The following is a 25,890-nucleotide window of genomic DNA, read 5'->3' as shown; positions in this document are numbered from 1 at the left end:
CTGTGGGATAGCAGGTATAGTAGGGAGAGATGGTGTATATAGTAACAGTGGATAATAGTCTCTGGGAAGGGAGTGTGGCTGTGGGATAGCAGGTATAGTAGGGAGAGATGGTGCCTATAGTAACAGTGGGATAATAGTCACTGGGAAGTGAGTGTGACTGTGGGATAGCAGGTATAGTAGGGAGAGATGGTGTCTATAGTAACAGTAGGATAATAGTCTCTGGGAAGGGAGTGTGACTGTGGGATAGCAGGTATAGTAGGGAGAGATGGTGCCTATAGTAACAGTGGGATAATAGTCTCTGGGAAGGGAGTGTGACTGTGGGATAGCAGGTATAGTAGGGAGAGATGGTACCTATAGTAACAGTGGAGATAATATTCTCTAGGAAGGGACTGTGGACTGCAGGTATATTTTGTGTTAGTGGAGCAACAACAAGCATTAGAGCATTACAAGCATTATACCCCTTACATTGTAAGTTATTTTAGTAGTCGCAACAATCCATGAATGTAACCCAGCACCTGATCAAGCCTTTGTAATAATGACCACAGAAAAGGATGAGCGGTTATGAAGCTTATATTTAAACAGCATATCCATCTATATACATATATTCACATCCTTTAACTAAAACAAAAAAATTTCTTGAAGCTCATCAAAAACATATTCATAACATGTATATTATCATAACATGTATATTACAGAAATAATTTCTCAGTAGATCAGGGCATTCTCGGAATTTGCCTCTCTCATTCCATCCAATTTGCTGAAGGAGTTCTATTGCTTTTCAGGCTTCTACACGACAGTTTGTATCTGGAGGTCTGAGGTGCTTGCCTCCAGTAATATTATGTGCGGTTTTATAGGAAAAGAGGTCGGACCAGCATGTTTCACCCAACATATGGACACGGGCATTTGTAGATAGATAAAGCCATTTTCCTTTTGTGGGTAGAAACAGATATAGAGTATTGATGCTTGGCCTCCATCCTTGTCGACAAGCAGTTCATTGTAGATGTATAAACAACGGCCATTGCATAGGAATCTTTCTTCAATGGTGTTGCCTATAGCTTTAATCTGTTTGCCAAAAGTTTGCCATTCCCAAGTGCCTTTTCCAGCTGATTAGTGACAAGCCACTTTTGGGACCTTTGCCACTATCAGGACAGACAGATCAGAAGTGAATGCATTTGGTGTGGTACTTTGCACAGCTCAGTCCTTGGCATCTCCCACCCCATCAGCATTAATTGCAAACATTGCCTCTGCTTCAGGGAGGCAGGGGGAATCGTAGATTTTGCAGATACGCGTTTCACCGCGGCCCTTCCTCAGATATAACCTGCGGGAAGAATGGATTGGACAAGTCAACAGCTGTCTATCTACAATTTTCCATACAAGTGCAACAAATTCCCAGACTAATTTGAGTTGCCAGAAATGTTGCTTTACCGTGTAGTAGATGCGTGAGCTATAATATTTCCTCCAATGGGCTTCTTGGGATCAGCAGCAAACATGGCAGCTCCATCTACTTGGGCAACCACCTGGTTTGTGATGACGACTGCAACTCCAAACTGAAGAGGCAAGAAAAAAATATATAAAGGGTTATTAAGGCTTGATAAAACAATGGCTGATGATTCAGTCCATCTTGATCGGACTGGTAATTATCAGCTCACAGTACGGAGCAACACAATTAACTTATCTGCTCAAAATCTGATAGGGCAAGAAGAAATATCATAACCATATGTCCTTTTATGTTGTTTGCATCCTATCACACAACAAACGTCCATGTGTGATATGGTGGATCTGGTTTACCATGGGGGCAGTTGATTTGAATAAATATCTTCTAGTTATCTGACCAATTAGGACATTTAAGAAGAAAAAAAATCAGTGTAGCTGAGAATTACTTAAACAAGGGGTTTCACTACTGGGAATATATTAGGTAAAACTAGGGATGCACTGAATCCACTATTTTGGATTTGGCCAAAACCCTGAATCCTTCACGAAAGATGTGGCCGAATACCGAACCGAATCCCGATTTGCGTATGCAAATTAGGTGGGAAGGGAAACCATTTTTACTTCCTTGTTTTGTGACTAAAAGTCACGTGATTTCCCGCTCCTGATTTGGATCAGCTGGGCAGAAGGATCGGCCGAATCCTGCGGAAAAAGGCAGAATCCTAGCCAAATGCCAATCCGAATCTTGGATTCGGTGCATTCCTACGTAAAGTAGACTTTATTTATTCCAAATTTAAAATACACATACATATTAAAAAAATTTGACATAGCAGCAATTAGGTGTAGCATCAATCCATTTAAAAAGATAATAACACATTTAATTGACTACCTGGGTACTGTTAGTGATTAAAAAAAGTTTCCCATAGAAATAATGCCAGCAGGTGATTTCATCCTGGCACTGCACAATCCTTTGGTCCTCACCTTAACATTGCTGCGAGTCCACCCCAATGCGCATTTCATCCATAGCTTTTTCCCTTTTGAAAAAGCTATGGGGGTGAAATGCGCATCGGGGGGCTTGCAGCAATGTTTCTTTTTAAAATCCCTAACAGTACTCATTTAAATGTGTTATTATCTTTACCTTTATTGAAACAAATGGATTGATACTACACCTAACATATTGCTGCTATGTCCAGTTTTTTAATGTGCATGTTTATTTTAAATTAATAAAGTGTGTTTTACCTAATATATTCCCAGTAGGGAGACCCCCTGTTAAAGTAATTCTCCGCTATACGGATTATTTTCTTCTTAAATCTATTTTAATTTTAATCTGGGGAGGGGGGGGGCCTCTGGGTGTGCTTTCCCTTAAAAATACTGGGTAACTATATAAATGTTGCACCTCTAGCTGCAGCTTTTGGATTTTGGGATTTTTTTCTTATGCCAATTAGACATTTACACGAATTGGAAATATTTGTTCCAGGTATCCAGAAAATGTGTTCTGTCTCATTAGCTCCGCCTCAGGTAAAGTTTCTGCCTGTTAACGCAATGTAAAGCAACTCCATGCAGGAGTGCTGGCAACATAAATAAGCCTTTACAATACAGAGGAACAGAATTTACCATGTGTCTCCTGATCATTGATCTACATTTCTGGTCACAGATCCATTTTTAGCAAAGCTGACGATTTACCAGGCAGAACAGAGTTAGAAAAATGGATCCAACAGCAGACTGGCACATTTAAGTTGACCAATTGAATTAGTCTCTCAGAGGTTACTGTTCTTTCCAGCACTACTTTTACCTCATCAGCGAGTCGGAGTAACATCCTAAGAAAGCGAGCCAAGTGCATTTGTCGTGCTGAAAGCTCCCCTCTTCCAGAATAATCAGTCCTGTAAAGTGCAGTCGCACTGTCCACTATAAGAAGGGCATATCTGTGGAGCAAATGGGTCAAGGATTAGTGATGTGCAGGTCCGTTTTTCCCGACTCGTACCCGCTCTCCCGAGCACAACTTCCCGCCTGCGTACAGGCTTTGCTTTACGCAGACTGCAGATATAATTACCTTGACTCTGCCATCATGGCTGACGCTTGGTACAAGAGTTGGGTCTGATGGTCGGTGTTAAAGGCACGGGCGTAAGCAACGTTATCAAGAACATCACTTCCCGATAATCCATATCTAAGGAAAAAGGAGAACATTAATACACACACATACAGTATAGAATGTCATGGAGCTCTATTTCCCTCGCAGAAACCTTTTCATAGCCACAAACAAATCTATTTGCAAATGGTGCAAAATATTACTGCTGTCCATCACAACAGGACTTGCGCTCTGGGACCACTATGGCTCTCAGACGTATAAGTTAATGAACCGCTTGTATAAAATGTCAGGCTGAGTGAGATTTCAGTGATGTCTGAACAAGCCTTGGGACTGCCATTGTTAGGAATTGGCCATTTTATAAGATACTAAAAGTAAGGGATTCTCTCATGATTTTTATGACGTAGTTTTTATTTCTAAATTACACTGCAAATAATTTACTCTTTACCATGTAAAAGTGAATTCCTGAACCAGTAAGTGTATTTTTTGTAGTTGTAATATTGGTGTGTAGGCAGACATCTCAGGTCATTTTTGCCTGGTCATGTGCTTTCAGAAAGAGCCAGCACTTTAGTATGGAACTGCTTTCTGGCAGGCTGTTGTTTCTCCTGCTCAATGTAACTCAAGGTATCTCAGTGGGACCTGGATTTTACTATTGCGTGCTATTCTTATATCTACGAGGCAGCTGTTATCTCATGTTAGGGAGCTGCTATCTGGTTACCTTCCCATTGTTCTGTTGTTAGGCTGCTGGGGGGGGGAGGGGAAGAAGGGGGTTGATATCACTCAAACTTGCAGTACAGCAGTAAAGAGTGACTGAAGTTTATCAGAGAACAACTCACACGACTGGGGGCACCTGGGAACCTGACAATACATCCAGCCCCATGTCAGATTTCAAAATTAAAGAAATTGCTAAACAGATTTCAGTGCAGAAATCTACTGGAGCAGCACTATTATCTGATGCATTTTGAAAAAATTAATGTTTTCCCATGACAGCATCCCTTTAAATGCGAACTACCCCTTTTACGGAGATGTGATTGCAAGACTACTTTGTCCCACATGGGCAGCATCACATTTACAGTTATATTTCTAAATTTTGGCCTAATGATAAAATCTGAATATGATATTCTGTCTGTCATGCCTCTGTTCTCAGAAATATTTCTTTTGATGCAATATCATTTCTTTCCAATGCTATTGAAGTAGAGAGAAAATTACAAAGATTTTTTTTGCAGAATGCGAACTGGTCAATTTAAGAAATTACCTTTCAGCCACAGCAAGCAAACGTTCTGGACGAAAGGTTCCTTCTGTATCGATGTACATGGCCTTCCCCTCGCCACCACCTCGATCAATGGGAAGCTGGAAACAAAGAAAGGCAATTCCTCAGACAGGGACCAGGACAAGGAAAAGTCAGTTTTTTTTTTTTAAATTCTTGCTCGTGGCTGTATGTGTATTAACACATACAGCCACAAGCAAGAATTTTTAAAAAAAATTAACTGCACACACACACAGCAAAACCAATTATGCCACAAAAAGATGAATAGTAATCCAGTGTAACTGCCCTGAATTTTAGTATTAAACACGTGTCCCTTAATCCATAGTTTTAAAGGGGTTGTTCACCTTTGAGTTAACTTTTAGTATGATGTAGAGTGATATTTCGAGACAATTTGCAATTGTTTTTTTATTTTTTAATTTGTGTTTTTTTTAATTATTTAGTTTTTTTTAATTATTTAGTTTTTTTTTCCCCAGCAGCTCTGCAGTTTGCAATTTCAGCAGCCAGATTACCCTAGAAACCATGCATTGCTTTAAATAAGAGACTGGAATAAAAGAAAAAAGTAGCAGTAACAAATTTGTAGCCTTACAGAGCATTTGCTTTTTAGATGGGGTCATCTGAAAGTTTGAAAGAGTTAGAAGAAGGAGGCAAATAATGAAAAGACTATTTAAAAGAAAAAGTGAAGACCATTTGAAAAGTTCCTTAGAATTAGCCATTCTGTACCATATTAGAAGTTAACTTAAAGGTGAGTCACCCATTTTACCAAACAGGTGTCAAGCCCAGATGTGCTTTGTCGCAGGCTCATTCCATCATAAATATTAAGGATCAAGATTCTGGTGATATTATGGCACCATTAATAGATATTTTCCTATTTTGCAAGCAGACTTTGGCAGTTCATTGCGAGCTGAATGAGTGTGAACTATTAGCATTACAACACTAACATATTACAGGGCAACCCTTTTTAAATAAAAAAAATAACAAAAGTGGTATAAAGGTGATACCTTTATTGGCTAACTAATATAATCATAGCAAGCATTCAGAACAATTTAGTTCCTTTTTCAAGCCGATTACCTAAAAGGAACTAAAATGTTCTGAAAGCTTGCTATGATTATATTAGTTAGCCAATAAAGGTATCACCTTTATACCACTTTTGTATTTTTTTTTTATTTCAAAAGGGTTGCCCTGTAAATTTTTCCTGGCTAACACGGTACAGCAACTTTACCTGCAGTAACACTAACATATAAAGACCTATATACCATGAAGAAATATTCTTTGCACACATGCAGCACAGCCTTATCTATTTAAAAGGAGAACTAAAGATTAACTAAAGAAGTAGGGAACAAATGCATAAATTATGTTTTGTGCTTCTGTACCAGCCCAAGGCAACCACAGCCCTTTAGCAGTAAAGATCTGTGTCTCCAAAGATGCCCCAGTAGCTCCCCATCTCCTTTTCTGCTGATTCACTGCACATGATCTGTGCTGCTGTCACTTACTGAGCTTAGGGACCAATGCATAATATACTGAATACAGTATATATATATTAAGGATGCACCGAATCTGCTATTTTGGATTTGGCCGAATCCCTGAATCCTTCGTAAATTGCACATGCAAATTAGGGGGGGAGGAAGTGGAATTTTTTTTACTTCCTCGTTTTGTTTTCTGGCCCCTCATTTGCATATGCAAATTGGGATTCGGATAGGCCAGGCATATCAGAAACCAGCACAATTAGCATCAAAATGTAATCATCAGGCCTGTAGCATCAGCTTATATGACAGGCAAACCTAATTTTCTTCTAGATGTCAGCTGCCCAGAGCCCACTGAGCATGTGCGTGTCCTAACAAAAGCCACAATCAGAAACTCCTGACAACTTTGAAGACCTGAATCATTACTACTACAGAGATGCTGAAGCTTTAGACTGGTTAAGTAAATAAATATGGCATTTCTAGCTGTATGCATTTTTAGGATTTAGTAAAGAGGCACCGAATCCAGGATTCGGCCGAATCCTTCTGCCCAGCCGAACCTGAATTTGCATATGCAAATTAGGGACGGGGAGGGAAATCACGTGACTTTTTGTCACAAAACAAGGAAGTAAAATATGTTTTGCCACCCTTAATCTGCATATGCAAATTAGGATTCAGTTCGATATTTGTCTGAATCTTTCGCAAAAGATTCGGGGGTTCGGCCAATTCCAAAATAGTGGATTCGGTGCATCCCTAGGATTTAGTTCTCCTTTACAGGGCACAGACAGCACAACTTCATTACACTGGAGCAGAAATGACTTGTGAATACAGCAGTGTTCATGATTTATTACGCAAAAATAAACATCTCAGAGGGTGGCCTTACATGTGTCATGCCTTGTGGGCTTGTGCTTTATGACCAAGTGCCCACTTAAAAAGCACACAAGGCATGAAACGCGTAAGGCCACCCTCTGAGATGTTCCTTTTTGCGTTATAAATCATTTTTTATTTGCATCATATTTTGAAGTCCAGCTTTTGTGTCAGCCTTCAATGTACCGTATATACTCGAGTATAAGCTGTCCCGAGTATAAGCCGAGGTACCTAATTTTACCTCCAAAAACTGGGAAAGCTTTTTGACTCGAGTATAAGCCTAGGGTGAGAAATGCAGCAGCTTCAATCAAAAAATTGAGGGTTTCTGCTCCCATTGGAGGTGCCGGCGTCTCGTTTTTGGACGCCGGCGAATATTCTTAGATGCCGGCGACTATTCTTGGGCACCGGCGACTATTCTTGGGCGCTTGAACCGAGTATAAGCCGAGGTACAGTTTTTCAGAATATTTTGGGGGCTGAAAAACTCGGCTTATAGTATATACGGTATGATATTACCTCCGAAAGCTCAAGGTCTGGGGTTTGAGCACCTGGACCCCCTGTTAGTATTGGTTAGTTAGTATTGGTAAGTGTACCTTACTGCTCACAAATCTACAATACTGGATACTTTTTTTCCCCTTTTTCCTTTGTTATCTCTTCATTATTATGTAACAACCCCATTTATAAAGAATTAATAAAAAATTTATATAATACATATTGTTTTAAAAAAAGGCTATACCCAGTTCTTGTTATTTAATTGAACATTTCAATTTGCCTGCATCCACTGACAAGAATCTAGCTTTCCACATAGCAATCTAAATCACAAATAATGGCTTTATGCTGGTGAGATAAGTAAAAGGCAAAAGAATTCTTTTACTTTAATGATTTTGTTTTACTCTCCATTTTTTTCTCTCTTGCTGTAGGGATGTCATTAAAGAGAACAGAATCATTTTGGACCACGACTATGGAAAGGAACACAATACAAAGTGTCCACGTAGACCTCAGCAGAACTGCAAGTGAATACCAGAAGAAGGCTGGCCTCCTTATTTGAGAAATGATGTCTTAAGCTAGATTAGGTCCTACGATTCATACAGTCTTCATGAGGGATGTCCAAACTTGGACTTCCAGCAGTCTAACTAGTCCAAGTCTGCTTGTCTTCAGGGCTAACGTTCATCAATAGCAGAAATGTCCCTGTCTGGGTTATCTATAATATAGGGCACAGTAGTGTACAGAAGTCTCCTTACCTGACAGGTAACAGCAAGAGTGTGACACAGCTGAGTCTTCCCAGTGCGAAACTCACCAAACATCTCTGTGATAGAGCCAGTTTCAATGCCCCCTAGTGGAGAAAAAGAAGAATTTGCTTTCAATTACTGAAATACATTTAACCATGTCTCATATGGTCCCTAGAGGATCCTGCCGGGAAGCACCTGTAAGCAGTGCCAACAAAATAATGTCAGATTTGCTCAAGTGAAACAAAGCCGTGTTATTCACAAAGCAACAGACGTTATTTGTAGAAAACTATTCTTGTAGACAATTCCAAGAACACAGAAATGATTTTCCATAGCTTTAACTACATTATAACTATAACCAAGGTTAAGTGTCACGGAAGTTTCCTGCACCTTGTAGTAGCTTGTCGAGCTCTTTGGAACCAGTACCGATTTGTATTATTTCAGAGCGCCTCTGGTGAAACTCAGTGGCTGTAGTAAATCCCATGGGAACCAGTTTGGCAGCTTCGGCCTTAAAAATAAGCAAAGCATACACAATTTCAATGTTAGTTGCCCACTGTAAATATACCCCATGTTGTCAAACCTACATGTCCTAGGATACTAAAGAAAAATATATGAAGGGATAACCATCGCAAAGGTCTTCAAATGTGATGCCCAACTAATGTCTTGAGAGTAACATGTTGCTCACCAACCCCTTGGATGTTGCTCTCAGTGGCCTCAAAGCAGGGGCTTATCTTTGAATTACAGGCAAGTTTTAAATTAGGGATGCACCGAATCCACTATTTTGGATTCAGCCGAACCCCCAAATCCTTGGCGAAAGATTCAGCCGAATACCGAACTGAATCCGATTTTGCATATGCAAATTAGGGGTAGAAAAGTGAAAACGTTTTTCTTCCTTGTTTTGTGACAAAAAGTCAATGCAGTTTCCCACCCCGCCCCTAATTTGCATATGCAAATTAGGATTCGGTTCGGCCAGAAAGATTTGGCCGAATCCTGGATTCGGTGCATCCCTAGTTTTAATTGCATAAAAATCAGGTGTACTGCCAATCGGTAGTAGGCTGCCAGTCCACATGGGGTCTTCCAAATAGCCAATCATAGCCCTTATTTGGCATCCCAGGGACATTTTTCAGGCTTGTGTTGGTCTCCAACTCTTTTTACATTTGAATGTGGCTAGTAAAACAGTTTAGGGACAAGAATGACTGTGCACATTATCTCTAAAAAGGGCAAGTTTCTTCAAACATACTTTCATTATCTCAAATATAAAAAAGATATTTATTATGCACTAATGTGGTGTCACAGTGGTGTTAATCAGTAAGCCATCAAGCCACACAAAGAGAGAAAGTGGTTGGTTGCAGTATTGCTGCTGAAATCAGTGCGTGTGTGTGCGAACTTACTAGGATTTTTTCAGCTTTAGCCTCACTAATGCCTTTTATATTGAGCAGTTCCTTCTTTGGCGCATAAGCCACCGCTTCTACCGTGTGGAACCCGGCGTCCTCCAGTTTCTTGACATCATTTGCATTTATCCCACATTGCTGTTAGTAAGGGAGAATGGAAGACTTAAGCGAGAAAAGATCTACTGCCTAATGAAACGTTCCAGTACACGTCCATTGAACATTTTCAATGGATTAAAATTTCTTTGTAAGTGTAAAATTGCTAATTAAAGTGGTCTCTGGGTGGGATTGTTTTCAAATGTTTTCAAATGGCTTCTCAGATTATAGGGCTAACCACTGAGCATTATTATCCTTGCCTTACCCTAAATTTATATCACAAATACGGATCTCTTTGATACGTTTTTAAAAACGAACAAAAATATGACTTTATTGAATACTGATCAGATTTTGTCAGCTATGGTACAGTGCATAGTACTCACCACGGACAAGTTTTGTGCCCCATGGCACTTCCTTAGAGTGTAATATAGTTTTTGACAAAAACTTGATAGCAAATCATAATTACAGACAATACATACTATGTGATCCTTAAAGGTTCATTAAGGGGTGATATGATAACTGTGTATAAATATATAAGGGGATCATATAATAATCTCTCTAATGCTTTATTTACCAGTAGGTCTTTCCAGCTGACACGAGGTCACTTCCGATTAGAAGAAAAGAGGTTCCACCTAAATATTCGGAAGGGATTTCTTACAGCGAGAGCTGTGAAGATGTGGAATTCTCTCTCTGAATCAGTTGTACAGGCTGATACATTAGATAGATTTAAGAAGGGGTTGGATAGATTTTTAGCAAGTGAGGGAATACAGGGTTATGGGAGATAGCTCATAGTACAAGTTGATCCAGGGACTGGTCCGATTGCCATTTTGGAGTCAGGAAGGAATTTTTTCCCCCTCTGAGGCAAATTGGAGAGGCTTCAGATGTTTTTTTTGCCTTCCTCTGGATCAACTGGCAGTTAGGCAGGTTAAAAAAAAGTAAAAAATGTTGAATTTGATGGACGTGTGTCTTTTTTCAACCTAACTTACTATGTTACTATGTATTACCTAAAGTCTTTTTATTACCATACCTATATTCTTTAAAATCTTAAAAACAACACAAGCTATAAATACAGTAAGCATTTTCCACGTATGCTATTTTAATCCACGGGTAATTTATATCATGTTATGGAAGTTTTCATAGTGCTATTGCCAAAATTTGGTCTCCATATTCTCCGGTACAGATATCCTAATTATCTCCAATTCTATATAGTATTTAAATTCCTGAATCTATATTCAAACCTATCGGTTTTCTGTTTCTAAGGTAAACATCCACCGTGCTTCTCTTTTATCAATAAGTTTTTCCAAAACCCCTCTTCTCTTATCCAGTCTAACATGGTATATGCGCTGAAAGATATACACTTGTCGTTACCATCATCTACATTTAGGATATGTTCAGCTATGGACCCTAAACTTACACTACAACCTAGGGATGCACCAAATCCACTATTTTGGATTCAGCCAAACCCCCGAATCCCTTGCAAAAGATTCCTCCAAATACCAAACCGAATCTACATTTGTGACAAAACGTCACGGGATTTCCCTCCCGTCCCTAATTTGCATATGCAAATTAGGATTCGGTTCAGCCGGGCAGAAGGATTCGGCTGAATCCATCTGAAAAAATGGCTGAATCCCGAATCGAATCCTGGATTCGGTGCATTCCTACTACAACCATGTAAACTCGTTTCTCAAATCCTGGGAGCTACCCATTGGGCCATTGCTTTACACTGGCTAAACAACTCCCTTGTTATTACTCTGGTCATAGATAGGCTTAAATGTATTTAATCCATGCATTACCTTTCAGCCCTTCTGGATGATAAACTAGACTTTCAAATTGCCATCTGAATGCCATGGGATAATTTCCTTTCAACTAGGTCTTAATAGCTGAAATAATAAAACTGACTATATGCGTCTCTGGATTGTTATACAGGTATGGGACTAGTTATCCTGAATGCTTGGGACCTGGGGTTTTATGGATCTTTCCATAATTTGGGTTTTCATACCTTAAATCTACTAGAAAATCATGTAAACATTAAGGGAATTAAGGGAGTTGTGTGAGCTTTTTTTAAACCACATCTTCAATGGTTTCTAATTTAAGAAAAAACTAGAATCAGCAATTTCGGCATTAACAACCCGAAAACTCGATCAATTAAATTAAATTTATTTTAGTTTTCGGGCAAAACCCTCTGAAAAAAACTCGAACATCATGAAGGCTATTAACTATCGTAAAGGCTATTAATTAAAAAATAACCTCGAAAATGAATTTTTCATGGAAAACACAACTTTGATAAATAACTCCCTAAATAAATCCAATTGGCTGGTTTTGCTTCAAATAAGGATTAATTATATCTTAGTTGGGATCAAGTACAATCTACTTAAGTCAAGGCCATTATTCCTTCCTAGTCAACTCAGCTGTTGGATATACTATAGCAAACATCTTTTTTTTTGGTTAATACTCAGTTACTTTACCTCCAGTCGGGTTATTGCCTGTGGCCCAAAATTCTCTTCTTCTGTGGCTTCTGCTTGATAGTGAGCTTGCATGGCCATTTCTGGAGAGTGTCAATGTCTCTGAACAGAAAAATAATGAGTATAAAACATGCTTAGCATTTGGCCGTGTGTTTATTAGTGTAGTGCACATTATAGAAATGCAGTAACATGTTGTGTCATGCCTTTATTAGGAATGTGATTAAAGGGATACTGTCATGGGAAAAAAAAAATTTTTTCAAAATGAATCAGTTAATAGTGCTGCTCCAGCAGAATTCTGCACTGAAATCCATTTCTCAAAAGAGCAAACAGATTTTTTTATATTCAATTTTGAAATCTGACATGGGGCTAGACATATTGTCAATTTCCCAGCTGCCCCAAGTCATGTCATGACAGGATCCCTTTAAACATCAAAAGACCAGGTGTATACAGTTCAAAATACATCTAAGGGTTAGGCCACACTGGGCGTTTTGGTCACCTGGCGACTAATCTCCCCAAACGCCTTCCCTCACTCTGCGCCAGCTAAAATGAAAAAACGCCGGCGCTAATCACAAGCTGCGGTCCGTTTTCCAAAGTAGCCGGAAGTTGCCTCACGAGGAAACTTTGGGCGACTTCGGAAAACGTATCGCCGCCTGTGATTGGAGCCGACGTTTTTTCATTTTAGCCGGCGCAGAGTGAGGGAACCAAATCTCCCCAAAACGCCCAGTGTGGCCTTACCCTTAGGCCATAGAGAATGATGGATCATAAACAAAAAAACTCCCAGCAAGTGTTCAATTGTATCAGTGCACTCCAGGAAACTTCAAGGGCCACACAGATCAATGTTTACATTTAAAAAACATCCATCTTTAACGCATCTGATAAAACAGACTCTGAGGTCTGACATGTCTAGTGTCTACGCACTTCCTCAGAGACCTCCTCCTCCCTCAGTTTCCAGGTGTGTTCCACTGACAAATATTGATTCTTATTAATTAGTATTGATTAGAAATTACTTTGCTAAAGATGCAGCAGCAGATCTAAAAAAAATCTGCTTTTTCTGTGTGTGTGTGTTTTTTTTTTTCAAATTACATTTCAAGTACTCGGGGGACCGCTATCTGCATATTCCCCTTTAGGGCAACAGCTATAAATGGCTCTTCATTGCTTGTCAGGAGATTTTTACTTGGAAATATTGACTATGAGTGTCAGCAATTTGCCACCAGCTTGCAAAAAGTCAGTTAACAGGGTGGTTCACCTTAAAGTTAACTTTCAGTATGTTACAGAATGGCCAATTCCAAGCAACTTTTCAACTGGTCATCATTGATCATCTTTTATAGTTTTTTAATTATTTTTCTTCTTCTGACTCTTTCCAGCTTGCAAATGGGGGTCACTGACCCCATCTAAAAACAAATGCTTTGTAAGGCTACTTTTTTATTACTCATCTTTGTATTCAGGCCTCTCCTATTCATATTCCAGTCTCTTATTCAAACGAGTGCATGGTTGCTAAAATAATTTGGACCCTAGAAACCAGATTGCTGAAATTGCAAACTGAGAACTGCTGAATAAAATGCGAAATATCTCAAAAGAAATGAAAATCAACAGCAAATTGTCTAAGAATATCACTGTACATCATACTAAAAGGTGAAAAACCCTGTAGTCCCCTAACATTATAGGGTCTCTGGAGGAATACGAACAAAAAATATAAGTATGTTACAATATAATTAAAAGTCTTGCTTGCACACATCTAGTAACTCATAGTAAACAGTTAGCTGACAAGTTTTTATAGGTCACAAGACAAGTACCTCCCAACTGTCCCGAGCAAACTTCGAGCGACTTTGGAAGACGAAGTGCCGCGTGTGCCATGCAGAGGGCGACTTTTCATTATAGCCGGTGCAAGACAGAAGGAAGGCGTTCAGGAAGATTGATTGCCGCAAAGACAAGGCGATTAATCCCCTTATCGCCCAGTGTGCGATAGTGTAATAACACAGAAATATGTTCAAACTTTCATAATCTGCCAAATTTTGTAAAATGAACATGGTGATTAAGGGGTGTCGCCACAAAAATGGGCGTGGTCACACAATTTCCGCTTCCTGGCCAGTAAAAATGATGCTTGATGCCAATGTTATTAATCGGAAAAAACAGCAAGAATACAGGAAGGCTGGTATTTGTTTCCAGAAAAGGTGGCAACCCGATCCTCAACCAGTGGCTCACAAGCAACATGTTAGGGTAGGACTACACAGACGTTTTCGGTGCGATCCAACGCGCTGCGTCAAAACTCCGGCATCAAATCACAGAAATAAGGTGAGAGATAGAAATGTAGGATGAAGTCGCAGCATTGATCCGATGTGACTGTCCGATGCAGACGAGAGTCATGTTGCGTCGGATCAATGCTGCGACTTCATCGGACATTTCTATCTACCTTATTTCGGACGCATACGATTTGACGCCCGAGTTTTGTCTCAGCGCGTCGGAAACGTCCGTGTAGTCCTACCCTTACTCACCAACCCCTTGGATGTTGTTCCCAGTGGCCTCAAAGCAGGAGCTTATTTTTGAATTCCAGGCAAGTTTTAGTTGTATAAAAACAGATGTACAGTTAAAAAGTCTCCTGTAGGCTGCCAGTCCTCATAGGAGCTACCAATAGCCAATCACAGGCCTTATTTGGCAGGAAGTTTAATTTCTTTCTACATTTGAAAGTGTCTCACAGGGTCCCTTGTATTAGTCTTCCTGCACTGCCAGGGGAGCCCTGTTCTCCAACAGCCCTGCCCCTGTGGTAGAGACCGCTGAGAGCTGATGGACAGCGGGGGAGGCAGAAGATGTAGGCAAGTGATCTAACCAACAAACATGTCCAGCAACTACAAACTCAATCATTTCCCCAGGTACAAGCCCTGCTGAAACGGACACTCATGTAAGTAAATGGTACTAGAGTCTAGAAACCTAATCCCTGAGAGAGAGTGTCCCTCATACGTTACACACTCTGCTAGTAGGTATCCCGGAGCTGTTACACAACAGCAGCACTTATGTTCCCTTTGTTATACTACATGAGCTCGCCCTTAGCCAAACATCAAGTGTCCCATTATACAGCCGGACCCTCATCTACACAGACTCATGGGGCAGCAAGCGCCGCTAATGGACCCTCTACAATCAACAAGGACGTCTCTATCATATGTACTACACTTACCCAGCTGATCCACGGGCCCAGTCCGAAACTCCCGCCGAACCCTGCGTGCACGTCACACGCACAACCCCGCCCACTAAAGAATGCGCTTCAATGAGTGGAGCTGAGCGAATTGTGGGTCCTAGTTAAGTTGTCTAGTCTGGGCTTGTCCCACTCAGTTGGCATAATAAACGCGCAGATTGGAGAGTAGATGTAACGTGGTTAAATTCTTGGCCAGTAAAATATGTCATTGGGTAGAAAACGTGTTATATTTGAATATAGCCCGACTGCAGCTCTCTCCTTCCTCTCCCTGCATTACCCGGGGGCTGACGCTCTATCTACTGATTCTAACTAGAAAGGGGTCGTTCACCTTTAAATGTACTTCTAAATTATTATTAAATATAAATATTTATTTGTTCTGAAGCTGTCACACTTGCAATTTTAACTACTTTCTTGTTGTTAGGGCTTACTTACCCTAGCAACCTGGCAGCAGGCTAGAAGTCAAAATGGAAGCTCAATAGCCAAGGAACCAATTTACTGCAATACTTGCAACTGTGTACGCTTCCACACCAGGTCCGGACTGAGAATTAAAATAAAATAATTTCAGGTAGACAAATTTTATGTTCGGCACTTCTGCATTCGGCTGTTTGGGGCTTCAATCGAGCGGCACCGCTTCGGAGCTGTCAAGGGGGTCCCAGCTCTTCGAAAAGGGCAGCACTGCTGGGCCCCCCTTCAAGCCCGGGCCACTTGTCCCCCCTGATGGCGGCCCTGTCTGACGATATCAGTGGGAGACTGTCACCTAGGGTTGCCACCTTTTCTGGAAAAGAATTTCGGCCTTCCTAAATATTTATCTTTTTTTCCTATTAATAACATTGAGATCAACCATCATTTTTACCGGCCAGGCCACAACCCTACTGTCACCAGCTTTTGCCAGACAACCTTCGTACGATTGCTGTCAGGGGCAGAACATCGGCTGATCTGTTCTTTAACTAATTTATTTGATCTGAATGGTTAGTGGCAGGTCGAGAGATGGCACCGAACGATCGCTCGTCCGAAATGAAGGTAACGGCCAGCTTAAAGTGTACCTGTCACCCAGACACAAAAATCTGTGTAATAAAAGTCCTTTTAAAATTAAACATGAAATCCAATTTCTATTTTTTATTAAAGCATTCGTAGCTGTTGTAAACTCTTTTAAAAATCTCAGCTGTCAATCAAATATCGTTTGTCCCTCCTCTATGCCAGGGGGGCAGACAATTACTTTCACTTTCCATTCAGCACTTACTAGATGTCACTGCTCTCCACATATTCCCCTGTTCTCTTAACCATTTAAGGGTGTAGTCAGGGCATGGGGATGGAAATCGGGTCCCCCATACTGGTGCACAAATAAGATTCCAAGATGATACAAGGCTTGCCTTAATATCAGTGTGCACAAAATGGCTGCTGCCTGCTTGCTATAATTTTGAAATCCCAGACTGAAGGAAGCAAGATTCAAATAATTTATATAGTGTAATTACATTTTGCTTGACTAATGTGATAAAATAGGATTTTGATTATGGTGAATGAAAAATTAGCTAGTTTTCTCAACAACACCCATGATAAATTCCTAAGGATTTGGCAGCCCTGGTTGGAGAACAGACGCAGTGATCCCAATGTTTATCAGCTCCTTTCCATTTGACTTTCCTCCTATCACTCGATTTTATTTTTGTGATGTATTAATGTTCCTGTGACTTATTTCGCTATTTACCAGTCTTTTCCATGCAATCTAATGACTAGGTGGCTCTTTGATTTCACTGTTTCATAGTTGTGTAACGATTAAAGTTGATAACCAATGCAACATAACAGACTCACATGGTCTCGTACTAATTTGCAACGATTTTATTTTGTCTATTAACTGTTGATATCTTACGTTGTGTCAATGTACAGTGATATTTTACTTGTGTCCGCTTTCGACTGTTTGCATTATTTTTGATAACCTGTTAAACTTTTGTAACGTACACTTGGCATTTGTTTGTGAAACAATAAAAATATTGTTGAAAAAAAAAATAGGATTTTGAATAATTTTTTGGGGTGACGGGTCCCCTTTAAGACAAGGCAGCTGATAAACAGACCTGTCTTTGCTGGGGAACCAAGACTTTTGCAACATGGTTTAAAAAGTAACCAGACATTAAGCAAATGCTGCTTTGAAGAGCAATCTTTTTTACAAATAAGCACTTATAATGTTTAATTAATGTATAGTGGAAAGTTGCTTAGAATTAGGTTTTCTTTTATTAGTCAAATTTTTAATTTGGGGTTGACTTGCTGTTTAATACAAACTTCTGCCAGCCTTATGGCCCACCCCCACACCATGGAATATCCCTTTATTCAGATGCAGCTCGACTACATCAGAACACACTCATTGCAGTCATTTCCTGTGTGAGTTTTGGAAGTTCAGCACTCTCTCAATAATTATTATTGGCACGGCCAAGTCACTGATTTGAATTAAACACTGGAATATGAACTGGAGAGGCCTGAATAGAAAGAGGAAAGTAGCAATACGCTAAATGTGTAGCCTTACAGAGAATTTGTTTTTACATGGGGTCAGTGACCTCCATTTGAATGATGCAAAGAGTCAGAAGATGGCAAATAATGTAAAAACTATATATAAAAAAAAAATATCAAAGGCAATTGAAAAGTTGTTGGTAAAACTTAATTTAAAGGTGAACCACATCTTTAATTATTGTGCTGGATTGAAGGTTATATACTGTATGTAGGGACATGTCTGCAGGCAGCTCCTCTGGCATGTTAGGGCAGAGACAAACGTGGAGATTCGGGGAGATTAGTCGCCCTCTTCTTCGGGCGACTAAATAGTTTTTAGCAGCACGGTAATGTTTTGCTGGTGTGCACTGATAAGCGCTTGTAAGCAGGGCCTTCTGATCCAAATTTTTATTCTGTAATCCTTTGTTTGGTAAATTGTTGTACGAGAACATGGGACACACGTTGCTGTGGGAAATGGTCTCTCCCTCGGGTTGATAAAAGCACCCAAAATTACCTTGCCATCCATCGGTATTGCAATTGGAATTGCTGCATGTTAAATGAATTGTTCAGTATAAAAATAAAAGCTAGGTAAATAGATAAGACTGTAAAAAATAAAAAAAATGTTTCTAATATAGTTAGTTAGCCAAAAATGTAATGTATAAAGGCTGGAGTGACTGGATGTCTAACATAATAGCCAGAACACTACTTCCTGCTTTGCAGCTCTCTTGGTTACCAGGCAGTAACCAATCAGAGACTTGAGGGGGGCCACATGGGTCATAACTGTTGCTTTTGAATCTGAGCTGAATGCTGAGGATCAATTGGAAACTCACTGAACAGAAATGTACCATGTGGCCCCCCTTCAAGTCTCTGACTAACAGAGTTAGAGAGCAGCAAAGCAAGAAATTGTGTTCTGGCTATTATGTTACACATCCAGTCACTCCAGCCATTATACATTACATTTTAGCTAACTATAAATATTTTGCAGAGCTTATCTATTAACCCAGTTTTAAGTTGTACACTGAACTGTTCCTTTAAACACTTTACATGTGGTGATCCAGTGTAACCCTGCAATAAGTGCAGAAGCAGTATTTTTCACACAGCTATATGTAAAGAAAACGTGGGCAGCATGCTATACAATGCACCTACATATATTATCTTATTATTGAACATTGACAAATTGAGGATATTATCCCTAGAAAAGAGGGACTATTATTATAAGGCATAAAATCATACAGTTGCAAGTTAGCACCCACTAAAGCCAACTATAAACACCCTTATTTATATATTGGCCCAATTAACAGCAATTAAAGGGGAGCTATTGAAAAAAAAAACTGTGGCTAGCAATGCCATATTGATGTAGCCTAAAGTTTCAGCATCTCTGTAGGAACCATGATCCAAGCCATATAAACTCGTGTATATTCATTTGTTTCATTACTGTATACATTATTATTTAGGCCATACTGCCTAAACATGAGTGATACAGGTATTAAATAGGATTAGAAAAAGACAAGAGGCCCTCTGCACTCACCCATTATCAATATTTATATAGGGCACGGAGACATTTTGTGCATTAAGCTACTACAACAAAAAATGTCTTCCCCTTTAAACAAAACAGGGATTGTTTGTCCATATATTGCAATATATTCAAGTTGGCCAACTACGTCAAAGTCATCCCTGGTCTGGCCAGTCCTACACAATTATTATCATATTCGTTAAGATTTCTACTGCCTATTTAAAGGGGAACAATCGCAAAAATGAAAATTTAATATAAGATTCATCATACTGAAATAAGAAACTTTATAAGGGGGGCTTACGTTCCTAGCAGATGTATTAGAGCTCCCTCTAATAAGTGATTCCAGTACAGTTATGGGATTAGTTATCCAGAAAGCTCATAATTACAGAAAGGCCGTCTCCCATAGACTCAGTTTTATCCAAATAATCCAAATTTTTAAAAATGATTTCCTTTTTCTCTGTAATAATAAAACAGTACCTTGTACTTGATCCCAGCTAAGATATATTTAATCTTTATTGGAAGGTAAGCCAGTTTATTGGGTATAATTAATATTTAAATGATTTTATAGTAAGGTATGAAAATTATGGAAAGATCGTTATCTGGAAAACCTCAAGTACCATTTATTATGGATAACAGCTCCCATACCTGTCTAACAAAATAACTTCCTTTGGCACAAATCCAGCATGTAGAGAGACAGGAGTGAGCTCTAATACATCTTCTAGGCAAAAGCACCGCCACTAAAAGCTATAATGGATTTAACAGTCTTTCAAAATCAGATTTCATTCTCTCTTCATGCAGGAGTTGAGAGTCTGATTATGAAAGACTGTTAAATCCATTATAGCTTTTAGTGGCGGTGCTTTTGCCTATAAGATGTAAATGTAGATGTAAAAATAAAGTTTCTTATTTCAGGATGATGAAGCAAATATAAAAATTTATTTTTCATAATAGTTCCCTTTTAAACATTTTACACAGGGACCTTTTGCCTTTTTTTTTTTTTTTTATTGTCCACCCCTAGGATCAACTGACTGCTTGTTTACTAAATACAATTGCCAGTTTTGCATCTCACTGAGCTGTAGTATTAGGCCTCCCAAAAGTGGCCAATCATACACTACATTGCTGTTATCCAACAGGTGATCATGTGGCCACAGTAAAACTGGAACAAGAGGATATTGTACAGGTTTTTGTTCTTTTTACAGGTATGGGATCAATTATCCAGAAGGTTCCGAATTACGGAAAGGTCGTCTCCCATAGACACCATTATAATAAAATAATTCAGATTTTAAAAAAATTATTTCCTTTTTCTCTGTAATAATTAAACAGTAGCTTATACTTGATCCCAACTAAGATATAATTAATCCTTATTGGAAGCAAAACCAGCCTATTGGGTTTATTTAATGTTTACATGATTTTCTAGTGGACTTAAGGTATGAAGATCCAAATTATGGAAAGATCTGTTATCCGAAAAACCCCAGGTCCCAAGCATTCTGGATAACAGGTCTCATACCTGTACTATAAGAGCAGCCAAGTCATCAATCCGTGCCTGGAAAAGCAGGAATAAGCAATTCAAAACCAGGTGGGATGCATTTCTAAAAGAAAATGGCATATATAATGATTTGTTAATAAGTAGTAAGCAGTAGCCATGCTGGAGAATTGTCTGCCTTCTGCATTGGACCTCTGTCATTTTCAGCCTCTTATTGCAAATTTAGACCACAATCTATTAAAATGTGAACCATTTTGATTCAATGCCAATTAAATAGCACAACAGACAGCACTTTATTAAAGCTCAAATGCAGGTTAGCAAAAAACAACATCGAATAATACAGTAAAATATTAAAAGAAAGGTCAAACGCAGCCTCGGCAGGAACTGGGCTCTAAGCTAGACTGTATATTATCATTATATGATTTAAAATTATTGGTTTAAGGTTAATACTGTGCTTTATTTCCACTACCGTTGTTCAAAACAGATTCATTCGGAAATCCATAGAAAGAAGTCTATACATGAACATTGGGGCTCATTTCTAAACAGCGGGTAAATTTGTACCTGGGCAGTAAACCATAGCAACCAATCAGTGATTAGCTTATTTTTCAGCCAGCTGCAGGTTGAGCACTGAAACTAATCATGATTGGTTGCCAAGGGTTACAGCCCAGGAGCAAATTTGCCCGCTGTTTATAAATGATCCCCCACTATGTTGCATGGCAATACTGTACTTTGCGATTAGGATAATAATAAGGAGCAACATGCATGTAAAAAAACAATAAGATTATGCTGCCAACACCTTTCTTAAAATATTTCATAAGAAAAAAAACATGTAAATATGTGCAAGACTTACAAACGATATGAAACAATATATACACGCCAAGTTATATACATGGTAAGCACACGGATTTCAGTAGGTGTGCCATTGAGCATTATCAGTTTCTCAAACCCTCAGACTGGTCCCCTATTCACATATGACAATATGGCGTTTGTACAAAAGGAGAGTCACACAAGAAGCTGCTGATGGATACGACGCACTGCTCTCTTCAGGTACCACAGGCCAACAGGAACTTCTGATAGAACAGCAGAAATATTGCTGGGGCTGAAAAATACAAACACATATAAAGTCATGGCCAAACAAAGCAATATAAGGGCAGAGACACACGCTGCTATTTTCGGGAGATTAGTCGCCCACCGACAAATAGCTTCTACTTCGGGCGACTTATCTCCCCAAACTGCCTTCCCACCGGCTAGAATGTAAATCACGGTGGGATGGCACTCGGATTGATTTGGCTTTCCGAAGTTGCCCGAAGTTTCCTCGTGAGGCAACTTCGGAAAACGGAGCTTTCAGAGTGCCATCCCACTGCCGATTTACATTCTAGCCGGTGGGAATGCAGTTCGGGGAGATTACTCGCCTAAAGAAGAAGTGATTTGTCGATGGGCGACTAATCTCCCGAAATAGCAGCGTGTGTCTCTGCCCTAAGTTTCTCTCTCTCTCTCTCAAAGAAGCACTTAAGTGCAGGACAGGGATCAGCCTCCCAGAGTATGGGAAACATGCATTTAGCTGCAATAGGAATTAATTTGGGCTAAAAACAAAACTTTTATGTTTCCAGAGTCATTAAATTAAAAGGGGACCTACACCTCAAAAATGAATTAACGAAAAATTAACAGGGGCTTCTCAGACTACTTTTGCAATTTACGTTCATCCTCTATTTTTGGTGGCTTCTGAGATACAGGTATGGGATCCGTTATCCGGAAACCCGTTATTCAGAAAGCTCCCAATTACGGAAAGGCTACCTCCCACTCCATTTTATCAAAATAATCCAAACAGTTTCCCTTTTCTCTGTTATAATTAAACAGCGCCATGTACTTGATCCAAACTAAGATATAATTAACCCTACTTGGAAGTGAACCCCTATTATTGGGTTTATTTAATGTTTACATGATTTTCTAATAAACTTAATGTATGAAGGAAAATTGGAAGTGAACCCCTATTATTGGGTTTATTTAATGTTTACATGATTTTCTAATAAACTTAATGTATGAAGGAAAACACCAGGTCCTGAGCATTCTGGATAACAGGTCCCATACATGTATTAGCATTTTTATAATACCCATACCATGCTATTGGCTCAACTGGCAGTCAGCACGCCTAGGGTTAACTGAATACAAGCAGTGCATAGACAGACTTGCTGACACACTGGGCCTTCACAGAGCTGCTGAGCCAAGTCTGCCTAGCAATAGAACTGCTTAAAACTGCATATATCTCAGAAACCACATCAAATTTACATTCATTTTCTGTTTTAAGTAATCAGAGGAGCACTCAGAGTAAAGTTACACCTATTTTGGGGTCTAGATCCCCTTTAAAGGGTATGTCCACCTTCATATATGAAATGTATTTTGAAACTTTATTTATAGGCCAATTCATCAGCAAATTGCACGTTAAAGGGGAAATGAAAAGAAGAACAAAGGCTCCAATTGATGGGGTGTGTCAAGTGTTAGGGCACCCCCCAAAGGATTGTAAAGACGTCGATACCCCAGGTCGGTGCTCCTGTCAGCAGAAAACAACACCGGCCTGGGGAGAGCAAAAGCTAGAATGTAACCAAAAAAAAGCCAGCTCTACTGCATATGCATCAGTCGCTGGATTCTGAAGAAAGGAGATAATGCCCTGGGCTAGTGCACATTTCTGCTAACAGTAGCACTGGCAAAGGGAATCAGGTAAAGCTGGCTATAGACGCAAAGATCTCATCATACGAATCAAGGATTCGTACGATTTTCGAACCATGTGTGGAGAGTCCCGAAATTTTTCGTCCGGCGGAGATCGGTCGTTTGGTCGATCGGACAGGTTAGAAAATATATGTCGGCTGCCGATAATATCTCTGCATGTATTGCCGATCGTACGATTTTCAGAGGGAGACTGTCACTAGCTTTGTCGGACACCATACTCTCCACCCACATCAATTGGAGTTTTAAATCAGTGAGAAAAGATGGTTTCATACTAGCTCCAAACTTTCATTACAGGTATGGTGCCTTTATTTCTATGGCAACTTCCATTTCACAGGTTTGTGGCATTACGTCACCGCCCACTGGTTGCCCATACATTGCCTGGCATTGTGCTACACACTCTTCACCAGAATAGTGCAGAAGGAATTCAACAACCCGCTCCCTCACCATTAGACCAATGAACCAGATATCAACTATATTCTTGGTATTAGGGTCAGGGCACACAAGCAGATTAGGGTTGCCACCTGGCCGGTATTTTACCGGCCTGGCCGGTAAAGGTGGCCATACACGGGCAGATTAAAGCTGCCGATAACGGTCCTTTAGACTGATTCGGCAGCTTATCTGCCCATGTGTGAGTCCTTCCGATCGATATCAGGCCAAAAATCGGGCAGATATTGATTGGTCAAGATTGATTTTTGTACGATCCAGGACCGCATTGGCTAGTTGATGCGGTCCTATGACCCATCGGAGCCCATTCGTAGTATTGTAACGTTTGGATTCATCCGATATTGCCCAGCCGTTAGTGGGCATATCGGGTTAAGATCTGCTCGTTTGGTGACCTTGCCAAACAAGCGGATCTTATAGTGTATGTCCACCTTTAAAATGATGGTTGATCCGAATGTTATAAATAGGGAAAAAAAGATAAAATATATAGAAGGCCGGAATTTTTTTCCAGAAAACATGGCAACCGTAAGGCAGATTCAGGGAGATTAGTCGTCCGGCGACAAATCCTCTTCTTTGGGGTGACTAATCTCCCTGAACCGCCTCCTCTGCCTTCCCGCAGGCTTAAATGTAAATCGCCAGCGGGGTGGCACTGGGCTCGATTCGCCCGAAGTTGCCTGACAAGGAAATCAGAATTTATGGGTTTTGCTTCCACAACTCCGCTCTCCTGCTGGCAGCAGCTCCCCTGTATTGGACACCTGACCCTTGTAAGAGAACTCACAATTTACATGAAGTAACAGTTTGACTTACCCTATTTTCCCAATGTGATTTTGAAATGTGAACGTGAGAGGGAGTGTCGGGTAGGATTCAGAGAGATGTAATGCCAACTCAAATTTTGCATAAGCCAAAGAGCTTGAAAAGAGGAGTTTTACCCTGCAAAGACGGAATCATAATTAGACATGCCACAGGGCTTCCTCTATGAAACCCCTTCATCCACAGACTAGGTAACAAGATACTGTCACACATTGAAGTTGTAAAAGGTGAAAAAAAATTTAATTTATTGGCTCAAAGCCATTCAGATCAAGGCAACTTTTTAGGCTGAATCAATGAAGGGTAGAAAGGGGCACACGAGCTCCACTGGAGCAAGTAAAAAGATCACTGTTAGGCAGCTCATAGGCCTGCTACAGAAAACCATCAGTTATGCAATACTTACCAACAACATCTCCAAACTTTATGCACAGTTCAATGGAGTCATAGAAAAAAGAAAAAATGGCCCGATCCTCTGTCCACTTTTCCAAGTCCCATTCTGTAAAACTGAAATAGAATGAATTGGCATGAAAGGGTAGCCACAAAACTCTAATGTGTGCTGCAGATAAAACAACTTCAGAATGAATTGAGCTGAGAATGCAATGTTGGAGTGTTGGGCAGATTGTGTTTTCAGGGTTTCTAAAGGTGGCCATAGACGTTACAATTACGATCTTTCCTGCAACAGGTCTTTCCAGGAAAGATCATTTGTTTCAATACACAGGTGTAGAGCTGAATGGTCAGATATACAGGTAGAAACAATAGAGTTCTACTTACATCTGACGATTAAAACAAATGGAGACGCGATGCGACTGCCACGTCGTCTTTTTTAGATTTATTGGACAACAAAATACACTTACAAGATACTGAGACTTCAGTGCACAAACCAAAATGTCTCACAGCTCACTTGTTCTCAACATGTTTCATGCTGTTGTGCTTCTTCAGGAGGACGATTCATAATTCAGCATAATGGCCGACATTCAGATGCCTTCACAGGCGGC

The 25,890-nt window shown here is 39.9% G+C and overlaps 1 protein-coding gene and 1 pseudogene across 3 annotated transcripts; both read right to left on the bottom strand.

The window, feature by feature from the left end:
* Positions 1–554: 554 nt before the first annotated feature.
* rad51.L (RAD51 recombinase L homeolog) lies at positions 555–15,584 on the bottom strand. Of its 3 annotated transcripts, XM_018228654.2 has the most exons (11): positions 15,441–15,458; positions 14,065–14,273; positions 12,275–12,373; positions 9,717–9,854; positions 8,716–8,833; positions 8,341–8,432; positions 4,767–4,861; positions 3,479–3,592; positions 3,221–3,350; positions 1,426–1,547; positions 555–1,318 (listed from the first exon to the last, which is right to left on the bottom strand). In XM_018228654.2, the coding sequence occupies exons 3-11, from the start codon at positions 12,350–12,352 to the stop codon at positions 1,195–1,197; spliced, it is 1,011 nt and encodes a 336-aa protein (XP_018084143.1). In that variant the 5' UTR covers positions 12,353–12,373; positions 14,065–14,273; positions 15,441–15,458; the 3' UTR covers positions 555–1,194.
* A 5,608-nt stretch (positions 15,585–21,192) lies between these two features.
* LOC108698985 overlaps positions 21,193–25,890 on the bottom strand; it is a 42,951-nt pseudogene continuing 38,253 nt past the window's right edge.

Source organism: Xenopus laevis, chromosome 8L (assembly GCF_017654675.1).
Source record: "Xenopus laevis strain J_2021 chromosome 8L, Xenopus_laevis_v10.1, whole genome shotgun sequence".
Classification (NCBI taxonomy): Eukaryota; Metazoa; Chordata; class Amphibia; order Anura; family Pipidae; genus Xenopus; species Xenopus laevis.
This window is presented reverse-complemented; position numbering and strand designations above follow the sequence as displayed.

Coding starts and splice junctions, on each gene's coding strand:
- rad51.L (XM_018228653.2), bottom strand. CDS start 12,352: ATGGCCATGCAAGCTCACTATCAAGCAGAAGCCACAGAAGAAGAGAAT. Junction 8,433..8,715: donor GCTCGACAAGCTACTACAAG/GTGCAGGAAACT, acceptor TTTCTCCACTAG/GGGGCATTGAAACTGGCTCT. Junction 3,351..3,478: donor GCCATGATGGCAGAGTCAAG/GTAATTATATCT, acceptor TTTGCTCCACAG/ATATGCCCTTCTTATAGTGG.